The sequence below is a fragment of the Siphateles boraxobius genome, unplaced genomic scaffold (assembly GCF_051911475.1).
Source record: "Siphateles boraxobius isolate OS27281-9 unplaced genomic scaffold, OSU_SipBor_1 13, whole genome shotgun sequence".
In the NCBI taxonomy this organism is placed as follows: domain Eukaryota; kingdom Metazoa; phylum Chordata; class Actinopteri; order Cypriniformes; family Leuciscidae; genus Siphateles; species Siphateles boraxobius.
In genome coordinates this window covers 7,664,249-7,677,689 of record NW_027508733.1, presented here as the reverse complement: position 1 = coordinate 7,677,689, position 13,441 = coordinate 7,664,249, and the positions used below count along the sequence as shown (strand labels likewise).

Sequence of the window (13,441 nt, the reverse complement as noted above, 5' to 3'; positions counted from 1 at the left end):
TGATTTTAAAATGGTTGAGTATATTTGTATAATGTATTCAATTCTCAGTGAACGGAAAACGAAAATAAATATTTAAACCCGTCTGCCATCTCACAGTATCAGTTTTAGTGAAGTTCATCTGAGTCAAACTGAAACCTTCTTCGGTCTGATTCCTGACATCAGCAGACTCTTCACACTCTTCAACATTATCTGCACTGGTGTTCAGTGTTGAATTATTAACTGTTTATTCCAGAATAATACTACACATGAATCTACATGGATTTTGTAGATATACATGAGTGTGCAAGGAAAAACACAGAAAGATCAATTGTCATTGTCATTGAATACACAGAAAATGCATAAACTCAGCAGTAAAGACATGAACCAGCATCTTAAATGCTTCACAAAGGCACAGTGTGTTGTGGAGAACAGTCTTCTCTTTCATTCAAATGAAACCAAAGAGTTACAGAAGTCATAATAAGACCTTATTGCAAAGCAACAAAGCTGATACTCCTGCAGAACATCTAAATCTTCCTTTGGCCAAGACACAATTATTATTCCTTTTTCTTATCTGTTATATCACAATAACCAAGTGACAACGTCTGGAAAGATTCACCCCTCTTGTTTTCAGACCATTAAGTTCTACATCTTTTGCTTTTCTCTGTGGCATTCTGCCAATTGATGGTCAACCCTCTTTCATTGGCAAAATGTAACATTCTCCAAGGACAATCAACTCTTCTCAGAGGCAAGAAACATCTACGTGACACCTCTTAACAATGGTCTTATTCTTTCACATCACCTGTTGTTTACTGGAAAATCCCTGATTATGCACACACTTCTCATCTTGACCTTCACAGTCACATAGGCCATAAAGCTTTTTTTCTAAAGAATTGTTTTCTATAGAATAGATCAAAAATTTTAACAAATGTTAGAGGTTACAACACAGTTGTTACAAGAAAGTGCAAAGAAAAACATTCACTTCTGCACGTCAAAAATAAGGATATTCAGTGGCCTGTACAGGGCCAGAGCCCAGCGAGATTTTAGATAGCGCTGCAACAAAACCAACTTAATTCAAATAACTCAATAAATAACTTAAAATAAGTAGTTAAATATGTATTTAACTAATAAATAAATACATACTGTACTTCTCTTTCATACGAATTGCAATTTACTATGATATGAATAGGCTAAAAATTAGCATAAATATGAAGTGGTAACAAACTAAAAAAGCTGTAAAAAAGAATCACAAGAATTAAACAACAAATCGACATAAAAGTCAAATAAACTAGACCCTTTCCTGTCATCACCATTTTTGAGCATACACTGGAAAACAATATAAATAAACGTAAATGATTGCAATTCATAACTACAGTCATGTTCTCTTATAAAATAAGACACTTAGGAATTTTTGGTCAAGTATTAAAAAAAATAGAAATCTAAACATGAAAGAAGATACACTGCACTTAACTTGCAGTTTAAAACAAGCAGAATGCTCCACAGTGTTAGCATAACCAGTAAGAGGTTTTAAAACAGCTTTTTCAGAATAATACACAATCATCCATGAAGAGTCGATAACTTGTTATTTCACTAATTTTTTCCAAAGGATAGTTTAAGTGGCAAATGCTAATGGTAAAACTAATACCCATAACTGGTTATGGTAATGTATTACATGTTTTATAATGTATTAATGTATTATAATTGTGTCATCATGCAGGCAGTTTAAATTAGTCTAACACAACATGTTATGAACTATTATGTTTTTTTCCCCACATTCTTGTAAACTTTGTAATCGTAAACATTGTAATCCAGACTACTAAAAGTTTACACTTTTACTCGCAAAGTTTCATTATAATAAACAAAGCTGTCTAACACTGCATAATGCATCTCTTATTTGTATGACGTCTGCACTTTACATGTAATCGCACTGAAACCGATTTTGCTTATCACGATTTTGAAATCACAAAGGCTGTGATTTTTTGTTATGCGCAGCTTATACATCAGTCATTGATGTACGGCTCTGTAAACGCAGCTCCGTCTGAAAGCACTGTGAGTTTGAGTCACTTATAACGTGAATTTGAAAAAGCAACACATATCAAACATATTTCCAAACATGAGAGGCATTTATGAACCTCTTGTCCAACAAAAGGCAACATTTAATAACATCTTTTTACTCCAAACTCACTTCATAATGACAGTTGAGCTCATCCTTCTGTGAGATGATGTGGCTTCTTACACAGAATAAGGCAGTTGTGTATTTATAATCAATCAGATTGTTTAAATCTTCTGTTTAGTCAGCTACAGCGATGATGCGAGGATTTCCTGGAATGATGTGTGCTATTGTACTTCTGCAGCGGGGCATATTTGGAGTGTCTGCGTGGGACAAGCTGTGCATAAAATAATCGCAGCCTTTGCCAAATCGCGTGCGGTTTCATTGCGATTAATCGTGCAACCCTAATGAGAGGATTTGCGAGTGTGAAGGATGGTCAGACAACCGTGCGGCCAATCAGGATCACCCGTCTGCGAAGGCTCGGTCTGAGGAGTCTTAGGTTGATTAAGGGACGTCCATTAAACAGCATATGTCTGGAGTCTCACGCTGATGAAGGTACGGAGAACACAGAAAACACAAACAGATACACAGTGTTAGGGTGGTTACTTTGGAAATGTAATAGATTACAGATTACAAGTTACCCTATTTAAAATGTAATAAGTAGTATAATAACTATTTCAATTAATCTATTAAAGTAATGTAACGGATTACATTTGATTACTTTTTAGTTTAAATCAAAATGTGCTGCACACTTTCCTCTCAATAACACAAGAAACACTCAACAAAAATGACAGCGGTGAGACCACAGTCACACTTTTAACAATCACCACGAACCTATGGGAGTTCAAAGCAAGCTGTTTCAAACTCCCGAAAAAAAACTCCAAATAAACTTTGTTTTGGCCTGATTTAGTTTGAGATGATGTTACACCAATTCGTTTTTCAATTTTCTCGTCTTTAACAGTTTTCAAAGTTGTCAGTTCCCTTTCGAAGGGAACTCAACAATACGTCATCGACGCTATGGGGAACGCCTCAGGCGTGACAGGTGTCTGAAATCACTATCAAATCACGTCAATCACATTGACCGGCGACAGCCCGTGAATCATTAGAGGTGAATGATTAACATGCAACCTGGAAGTATATAAGGGCGCCTTGTAAACATGACAAATCATCTCATCGTCTTCAGGGACTGTTTGTGTGAAACACTACTCAAAGTTACGAGCAAAGGTAAGAGAATGAAACACACAGCAAAGGCAGATTGTTTTCGTAAGTGTGACGACCCGTGTCCGAGGTTTCTGACACCGGCTGACACACCCGAGCTGTGCGTTTTTTGCCTGGGAGAAGAGCACGCACGGGAGGTTCTCGAAGGAGACGTCTGTGCAAACTGCGAGCATTTTTCTCTTAAAACGCTCCGCTCTCGTCTGGCCCTCTTCTCGAGAGGCCGAGGCCGAGCGGCGACTTACATCATGGGGTTCCCAGATGGAGCTCGTCGATCACCTCGAGAGGGCTGTAAACCTCTCAGATGATTCGACGGCTGACGAGGGCGAACTGCAGGTCGATGGGGAAGATTACTCACCGACTGTTCCTGCAGTTGCGGCTCTTCAGGACGCGCAGGAGATGGTTGAGGAGGTTTATGATCAGGAAGATCTTGAACCCCCTCAGTCATCCTGCCCCGTGTATGCAGAGCTGGTGGATGTTATGGAGCGCGCTGCTGGTAGGCTGCAGTTGCCTTGGCAGCGTGCTAGAAGAGAGGCCGCTTGCGGTAGGCTCGATGATCGGTTTCTCCCAGGCCTTACACCACCAGCTCGGGTGAGCCTTCCATTCCTTCCTGATCTTCACATGGAGCCCGTATTCACCAACATCAGCGGGCAAGTTCCGCTGATGTTGAGGGGATTGGAGAGCATGGGTACGTGTCGATGCCGCCCATTGACGAGACGTTTGCGAACTATCTTGTGTCTGGGCGGGCAGCAACACTGAAACCTCCAACCCTGCCATCCAAACCGCTGAAAACAACGGCTCGTGTTTGAATGGCAGAGCATACACGGCAGCAGGTCAGGCCGGTGCTGCACTTCATTCCATGGAGGTGTTGCAGCCATACCAGGCCGACCTGCTGGGGGATCTCAACCAGGGGGCAGGGATGTCCCCTGAGGCGGTGGCTGAGCTGCGCCGTACCACAGATCTGGCTCTCCGGGCTACTAAGCAAACCGCTGCCGTGATCGGTGGGTCGATGGCGGCGATGGTGGCCACGGAGAGGTATCTGTGGCTAAATCTAGCTGGCATCGGGGAGAAAGAAAGAGCCTTTCTCCTCGATTCGCCAGTTTCGCCTTCCGAACTCTTTGGCACCTCCGTAGAGGCAGTGGTGGGGAAGTTCAGGGAGGCGAAGGCAAGCTCAGCAGCATTCAAGAGCTGTATACCGCTGAGATCCGCTTCCGCACCCGGGCAGGCGGGAGAGCCTGGCCCTTCACGGTCTGAGGACCGTAGCAGGAGCAGGTCGCAGAGGAGGCGTGACTCCCGCAACAGGAGGGATTTGAGGGATGTTATCCAGCACAAACGCTCACAGCGTCGGTAATGGATAACCTCCCCGGAGGGTCACGAAATCTGCCCTCTCCTCTCTCCTGACCCCCAGGCGTTCATTACATCAGGCCTGGGGATGGGCCTATGATGAGAACTACGTTCTGATGGCCCACCTAGGCTTGGTTGGTGGAAACGCCCCTTTCAGGCATGTAAAAGTGGCGGATCCCAGGTTCATAAAGAACTGTCTGGCGAGTCTTCACTTCGCACGCCGAAGGTGAGCTATTGGTCTTTTCAAAGAGTATTTTTTGTGATTAAAAAATAAAAAATGTCTCTTTACAGACCTCGTTCCCTGTATAGAGTATGGGGTCATGTCAAGATAATAAGGTAAGAAACTTTATTGGATATTAGGGCCCTGAAGTTCCCCGTTAGGTGGCCAGAAAGATAACTGTGTTAGCCTTCGGGCTGCTAGCCACCTTAGGGCAGAGTAGTTGGTCTCTCTCTTATAGAATGTTTTACTTAGAGTGTTGACAGACGCTAGAGCTTCCGATAGATCTCATGTCCGGCCCACAGGACAATTTGACTTCTCTGAGTTTTTTTCCGCCCCCTGGGCTCTGTTTGGGTTTTCAGTAGGCTGAGCGATTCTGCAGCCCCTTTTTTGTATGGAATAATACAGACTATACTCTTTAGCAGGCTGTGGCTTCTCCGAGCCCTCAGATAGATCTATGCTTGCAGGCTGGCCCTCACCTGGGTCGCCTCTGTAGCTGGCCAAGGCTGTGCCAGGGATAATTAGAGGCACTCTGCTTAAATTAGCATTTCTTCCTCTGACCCTTCACTTTGTGAATGTAGGTGTCTAACATCCCTGTATAACAGCCTCCTCCCATGGGAGTCGTTAGGCCAAGGCCCGCCCTCTTCTCTGCATTCCGGGGTGACTAGAGTAATGCAGTGTGGTGCAGAGGATGGTTTATACAGGACATGGTAGGCCTCAAACAGGCCTCCTTGGTATATATGTCTTTATTGAGCAGGGTTAGGCCGTCATTCGCTTCACGAAGAAGACTGGGTCTGTCTGCCCGACCCTGCCGTGCAGAACTGGCCTACGGACTTAGGCCGCCAGTATAGGCTTCTCTCACCTTGCTGAGCTACTGCTCGAGTGCTGGGTTGTAGGTGGTTGGCTTTCATTCAAGCCCCACTCCCCTAGGTGGGCGCAGATATAGTTCTGCCAACCCTAGAGCCGCTGGCAGGCCCGCACCCTGGTAACCTATCAGGGTGAGGTGTGTGTATTCCCCTGTGATACAGGGTAGGTCTGAGCACTTCACTTCCAGTTCTGTTTTTCCTACCTCGCACCACTATGGCTCGGGTCGAGTATGAAGTAAGCCTTCACTTCTTCTTTGGTTGAAGTACGCTCCCCTGAAGCCAGAGCATTGCCCTGAGATGATGCCCATGCATAGATGGTAGGCCCCTGACTATCTGGGGCCTCCGGTGAGGCAGAGTGGCGTATGCTGTACTCCCCTTGCTTTAAGGGTGCTAGCTTTCTTGCCTTGGTGGTTCGGCAGTTGACTCACTGATGGGTAGTAGGCCTTAAGCAGGCCTCCTCGGAGATGACAACATTGTGGGACATACCTTGTAGCGCTATTGGCCAATATGTAGTGGTTCCCAACAGTGTATGTTATAGCAGAATATGACTCGCTATCAGCTAGTAGGCCCGGCCAGGCCTCCCTGATAGACGAGTCCCCAGCTGGCTGGCCTTATCAGGCCACCTTGTACTATCACCCAGACACAGGGCTCATAGCTACCAGTGGTATCAGGTAGTAGGCCACTCAGGCCTCCCTGAAGGTAATTCCCACTTAAGATGGTTATCAGGTGATAGGCCTCACCCGGCTGCCCTGAATGTGAGCTCCCAAATATTGTGGCTATCAAGTTGTAGGCCTCACCAGGCCTCACTGAAGGTGAGTTCCCACATGCCGTGATTATCAGGTAGTAGGCTCCTCCAGGCCTCCTTGAATGAGAATGGTCAGGTAGTAGGCCTCACCAGGCCTCCCTGAAGGTGAGTTCCCACAGGTTGTGGTTATCGGGTAGTAGGCTCCTCCAGGCCTCCTTGAGTGAGTACGGTCAGGTAGAAGGCCTCACCAGGCCTCCCTGAAGGTGAGTTCCCACAGATTGTGGTTATCAGGTTGTAGGCCTCTCCAGGCCTCCCTGTGAGCGGTTCCCTATGGTGCTGGGCCTATGAAGCTAGTGGTCTCTTGCTATCAGTCTCAGCTAGCCTTAGTAGGCAGCTGCTGAAGGCGAGCCTGCGCCCTGGCTCGCTAAAATGTTCATTCACTGCTTCTCTCTGCCTACAGCCTAGTTTGCCTACCAGGCGGACCTTCTTGCTCCCCTCACCGAGGGTCACTATGAGCATGTGGCCTCCTGAGTCTGGTCAGACGGTCGCAGGCCTCTCGTGAGGCCTCCCAGTTAGATCAGCTCTTAGGCATTTGCAGGCCTCCTCAGTGTTTTGAAACACAGACGCTGGGTAGATCCGTGGATCGAGTAGAGAAACTCCCCTCCCTGGTAAGGGTTGGAAAGCGCTATGCTGAGTCATATTCTCCGGGATATCCCGTCTCTGAGATCCGGGCCCAGTGGTTCACTGCCAACTTTGCAGTCCCCCGGGCTGGATGCCTTACCTAAGGCAATTGTCCAGAGGCTCTGTCTTCGGACAGACAGGAAGTGGCCAGACTAAGTGTCTATGTCTGACGCCAGGTCAGGCCGTCCTGGTGGCATTTCGGGGTGAGTACATTCCCCTGAATAGGGAAGGCTGGGATTCCTTCGGGTTCCCTAGCCACATTCCCTAGAAGGGACCCCTTCTAATTGGAAGCTGTGGTTCCAGGCCCGGAGCAGGCCCAGGTAGGCCTTTCATTTAACCATGTTTATGAAGGTTTTCCTGTGAGGCTATAGCTTGGGTTATGACTGTAGGGAATGCTGTCACTGACAGCCCAGTGTGACCTGAGGGTGAGTGGTTCTAGTGTTTCATTTGAAGTTGCTGGTTCTGACAGTTGTCACTGCCCTCTGGCATGCACTCCCCTCAGCATGGCGGAGTGGGTATTTCGTTCCCCATAGCGTCGATGACGTATTGTTGAGTTTCCTTCAAAAGGGACTTCTTCAAATACTCGTTCGTACTACTCTGAGTCTCGTCAGTGTCACCCTTCTTCAAAGACTCGATCATACTACTCTGAGTCCCATCAGTGTCACCCTTCATTGAATTGTCACAAATCTTCTGGAAAAAAAAATGAAAAGAATATACAGTAGCTAAAATTGATTCACTTACACAAGCACAAAAATATGTTTTTCCCTCTGTTTGCTGAATGTAAAGACCCTTGTTTTTCATTTGATCAGCACTTTCTTGAATACATCAAATTGGAATTGGTGTATCTGTGATGATATACTCATGAATTTATTTTTCCTTCTCACTTTAGTAGTATAAAGAAGTTTGAAATACAGTATGTGGCCAGTGATATACTATACGTGAATATCCGAAATATACAGTCAGTATACTATAAATTCAGTGTTTTTGCAGATAGATTCAGTGCTCACAGTATATCACCGGATCATCATTGCCTGGTGTCTCTTCTGTTTGAAAAACATCAACCTCCACTTTGGTCAATTAGAAAACAATTACTAACATATTTCTAAAGATTATTTTTGCACAATATCTCATATTCACATGTTGTATAATCAACTGTACGTTATACTTGCCATATTTCCCTGGTAGTGTAGTTTTCCTGCTGCGATAGTAAATCACAGCAGCGACAGTCACAAATGCTACAAGTGCTACAGTCACAAATAGCAGAGCAACAGCAGCACTTATTCCTGCTATAACAGCTGAAGACAAACCTGAATCTGGAACAGATGAAGACACACAGTCATCATTTATAGAGATCATCTGATAATTGATTTTAACAATACTGTCGACTAATATTTACATCTTTCTATTCACAGTAGAAAGCTCCATGATGATTTAACTTGTAAATTGCGCCATCTGGTGTGTTTTTGAGCAACAGCAGTTAAAACAGCATCAGCACTGTGTGAGCTCAACAGAAAACAACATTCACAGTAAAAACTGACTAATATTATACCTTTTTTATTTTTATTTACATTTAGACTTCGAAATTGTAAGTGTGTTATCTCAATTATATTTTAATGTTGGGTCAAAAATCTCACTTTTTCAAACAGGCCAAAAATGAAAACATTTATTGGGTCGATTTAAATAGTGAATGGTTTTCTAAAACTGCTCAAAGGCAAACGCACTGAATGAATAAATGAAACTTACCAGAGACAGAAACATTGAAGTGTCTAATGATGCTGAATCTGCTGTTGTTGATCTGTAGTTTATATTCTCCAGCATCTGTGTTTCTGGTGTTTGTGATGGTCAGAGATCCAGTCTGATGATCCAGCTTCAGTCTGTCTCTGAATCTCTCTTTACACTGAACATCTGTACAGATCTTACTCTGATCTCCAGTGATTTCAACAATGAGAGTATCATTTAAATACAATGACATAAAATCATTTGGGTTTTTTATTGCACCAGTATATAAAGTGACAGATTCTCCCTCCTTTCTCTTCACTTCAGCAGAAACACCTGAAACACAAACCAACAGCTGCTGAAAGGATCTTGTTTTGAGGGACAGACAAACAACATGAGAGAACGGATTATATGAAAGAGATAAAACACGCTGTCTTGACTTTCAGTCTGAAAAGCAAGATTTATTCACATTTTGTGCTTGTAAACACATTTTACATCTAATCCTATATTCCTGTTGAACTAATAACACTGAGTATGAAGTAATAGATGCAGATGATTATAAAAGATCAACAGAGATGATATGATGATAAATTGTTAATCATGTGTACCAGAACTAAACCAACTGTCAAAGCTAATAACCAATGGAAAAACTAAATATGTCAATACTCATTAAAATATATATGTACATCTACAAAGTTAACTTGAGTTTTGAAGATATTTTCTTTATACTGCATCTGAATTAGTACACAGGTAAAGAAAAAAGAAAAATATCACTGAACACATTAATGATGTGATTAAAATGTACAAGACTTGCTTTTAAACATAATGACTCACCAGTGACAGAAACACTGAAGATCTTTTCACTGATGCTGCTGTCGCTGATGATCTTCAGTGTATAAAGTCCAGAGTCTGTGTCTGTAATATTCATGATGGTCAGAGATCCAGTCTGATGATCCATCTTCAGTCTGTCTTTGAATCTCTCAGTGCCTTCATTACACTGAACATCTGTACAGGTCTTACTCTGATCTCTATTGATTTGAGCCATTCGGGTGTCATTAGAATACCATCTAATCTTCTCCTGTCGGTTTGTTTGAACACCAGTGTTTAGAGTGACTGAATCTCCCTCCATCACTGACACTCTGTCTGGCTCAACACCAGAAGCTCCTGTAGAAGAACAGTACATTATGAGCTGAACAACATGAAACAACATGAAAGTAATGTGAAAAAGTTCATAAAGTTTATGTGTAGAGAAATATGTCTGGATTCATAATGTAACATGTAAACAAACAGCAGAAGAACATCATTGATTTACAGCAGGGATGCCCAATCCTGTTCCTGGAGATCTACATTCCTGCAGAGTCCAGATCTAATCCTGATCAATCACTCCTGTTTCTAAATATCAAGAGCTCATGAAAATCTTAATTTTCTGCTTCAGCTGTTTTTGATCAGGGTTGAAACTGAACTTTACAACAAGTTAGATCTCCAGGAACATGAGATCCAGCAATGTTGTGACAATCTGACAAATTTCAAAAACACATTGTACACAGAAAGTTCACTTCACAACGACCCCATCATAAAGGACATCTGAATTCTCTAACTGCACAGCGAGGAGGCGAGGAACGAGGAGTGAGGATACAGTTTCCTATGCAGAAGTCTTCGGCTGCGTCAGAAAACGTAGGCAGTGACTTGTTGCCTCGCTGCTCTATCAGATTTCTGAGGTTGTGTTACGGTTTAATGATCCACAGCAAAATAAAGCGAGTAAGAGAAAGCTAAGTGAATATTTAATGACTACAATCCCAATTTCTTGCTAGAAATGACATCAGTGGAAAATGTTTACCAAAAATGTACATTTACACCCAAACTGACCACAGGCCGCAACTCTCAGACAGCATCTTTATTTTTATAGCTCAACTGTCACAGAATTGAAAGCACAGGATTGTGGGATATTAAAGGCAACGAAGGATGGATCTATCCTGCCTTAAAAAAGCAATCATGTGAAGGTGTCTCAGGAGACAGGAAGTGAAACTAGCATTGCATTTGGACGTGCCTTGATGCCTTTTTACCTTAGAATGTGTCTTTCGAAGGCAGCATTTATCAGTTTTCGGACACAGACTATCTTGTCGAAAAACCTGATGCATGTAAGCTATACATTATCCTCCCCCTTCATATCTGTCACAATCATTTTAGTTTATGTTTTACCTTTGCAGGTTAAATAAACAACACATCTTATATATTTAGCAGGGCATCTTGCTTTATTATTAATTATTATGAATTTCTTTAAAAAAAAAAACAATCTTTAACAATATAAGGGCAGATCCCTTGAGCGCAGCTGATGATGCTGTGAAGTGATGCTCTGTAGTGATCGAGTAGCCTATATTCCATTATATAAATAAGATGTCAGTCTTCATTTTCTTTCCATGTCTCCTTCCCTTGCTAATGGCGGTGGAGCTGAGACTCGAGGAAATGAAGAGAGGGCGCACAAATAACAAATATGAAGCACCAATGACAGCATGAAAAGCTTTTCAGTTCATGTCATCATTGTTGAGATTCATAATTCTTTGATCTGTGTCTGAATAATGCCACTCCCTGAAACAAGCTTTTAAAGGGTGGGATTTCAGCAAACCTAAATGTCTTACAATGGTAAAAACACACACTGCAAATACGAATGATAGGCCTAAATGCATTTCTGTCGAATATAAATCGATTAGATAAGAGACTATAAAATACGCTTAATATCTTACCATGATTGATTAAACACAAGAGCAATACGGGCAATATAGTAAGAAGCTTCATTTCCCCCATTTTTCCTTTAAAGTATTATTGCATCTTTTGATACACAATAGCGCTGTGGTCCTCTACATTGACGCCAACGCCAAAGAGAAATATTTTGAGATGCTTATAGTTACGCACTTGTAGCGCGATGACGTAGTGACGCTTCGCATGTAACTCTTTGATGCGTACGACCACATAATTGTTGCACATATAATATTATTTTGTAATGTTTACGATGTTTTATTTTTTGGGCGAAACGCAGCACTCGATTATGTGTTTTTACAATTATTTGTGTTTTACGATTATTATTACACCCTCAAAACGTGTTGTTTTGTTTTACAATCACAACCACATTTCACTTCAATTTAATTAAAAAAAATAATAATTAGTTGATCGAAAGAGAGATAAACCAATGTATTTTCGAGGTCGGTTAAAAATAAGATCACTGTGAGAAAATTAAAGAGAACCTTTATTTTCACCATTATTTTTCCATCAGTGAATGCTGATTCAATGATGTGTCGTTCTTCTGCTTCACTGGGGACGAAGTTGTTCCACTAGTCAAAGTGAAAGTAATAAACTGGAACCCCTAGGCTTTATGAAATGTAGGGTGCATGATAGAGAACGTGACATTCTAAAACGCTTAACGTGAAAAACGTTTAACGTGGTTAATGTACTGAGACAGTGGCATTAGCAGATTAAACCCTGTAAACAACACCATACTAATAAAGCATAGCCTTATATGCAAAGAAAAGTAGATTAGTCCGTAATGCAACTTGTTTAATTACACGTGGTTTAATGTTACTCAGACAATGGCATTATCAGACCAAACTCAGTAAATACCATACTAATAAAGTATGCTATGCACAGAAAAGCAGATGAGTCCAGAATATGAACGCAGCACGTTTAATTCACATGGTAAGTCTTTTCAATCTAAGACACATAGATTTTCTGTAAAGCAGCATGGAAATGAAATGTAGGCATATTATGAAAAGTGCTATAAAAATGTATGTGAATTAAATTTAATATATTTTATCCATTATAAATAGGGTTGATTTTAGTCCAGTATGTCCAAGTCTTAATCTTGATAAAAATCACTTATTCTCTTCTGTACTTTCCTTTAAAAGTTTTTAATTGATGATTTAACCTCACCTTTACCAAAGTGGACATTCATTATTTCCTCGGCCTTTAATTTCAGAGCATTCATCGCAATCAAATCTGCGTAATCATTGCCCTCCACACCAATATGAGCTGGAACCCAACTAAACTGTACATTAATTCCAATTATGCTATTTGTAGCATTATCGTGAATATTTCTTTCAATTAATCATCTCTTATTGTTTCAGTTGGCCTTACCTCTATCCATTGCAGCCCTAAGATTATGGCTGCAACTTCAGCTGTAAATAAAGATAATTTGTCATTTATTCTTTTGCATATGGTTACATCAAATTATCAAGCTATTAAAATTATAGTTGACAAGATACTGGGTTCATGTTGACAAGGACTGAGTTAAACAGGTAGATAACGGTTGATATTGATTTTACTGATAAATGGCTCCATCTGGTGTGTTTTTGAAGAACAGCAGCTAAAACTGCATCACAACACTCTGAGCTCAACAGGAAACATTTTGGTTACTTGACTTAAAGCAGGAACGGGATGCTGCCCTGACAGCGCTATGGGAAAACATATTTGCTTGACCGGTTGTGTGGCAAACACGACAAGAACATGGCTTTGAATAACCTCTGATGATGACGTCATTGGAATGCACACTCGAGAAAGGATATAAATGGACTCGAAACAGGTACATTTTCCAGTGACTTTGTCTGAAGAGACGTCCTGAACACACCCCCAGTGCGCCAATG

General features: G+C 41.8%; 1 protein-coding gene across 2 annotated transcripts; it reads right to left on the bottom strand.

The window, feature by feature from the left end:
- Positions 1 to 200: 200 nt before the first annotated feature.
- On the bottom strand, positions 201 to 11,704 carry LOC143735280 (uncharacterized). Of its 2 annotated transcripts, XR_013203078.1 has the most exons (6): positions 11,552 to 11,704; positions 9,645 to 9,974; positions 8,838 to 9,146; positions 8,491 to 8,597; positions 8,264 to 8,407; positions 201 to 2,572 (listed from the first exon to the last, which is right to left on the bottom strand). XR_013203078.1 is itself a non-coding variant. In XM_077225408.1 (5 exons), exons 1-5 carry the CDS (start codon positions 11,610 to 11,612, stop codon positions 2,568 to 2,570), a joined length of 849 nt encoding a protein of 282 aa, XP_077081523.1. In that variant the 5' UTR covers positions 11,613 to 11,694; the 3' UTR covers positions 201 to 2,567. The 2 variants fall into 2 exon arrangements, 1 of the variants encoding a protein (XP_077081523.1); XM_077225408.1 differs by lacking the exon at positions 8,491 to 8,597 and having other exon boundaries at positions 11,552 to 11,694.
- Between the last annotated feature and the right edge of the window lie 1,737 nt (positions 11,705 to 13,441).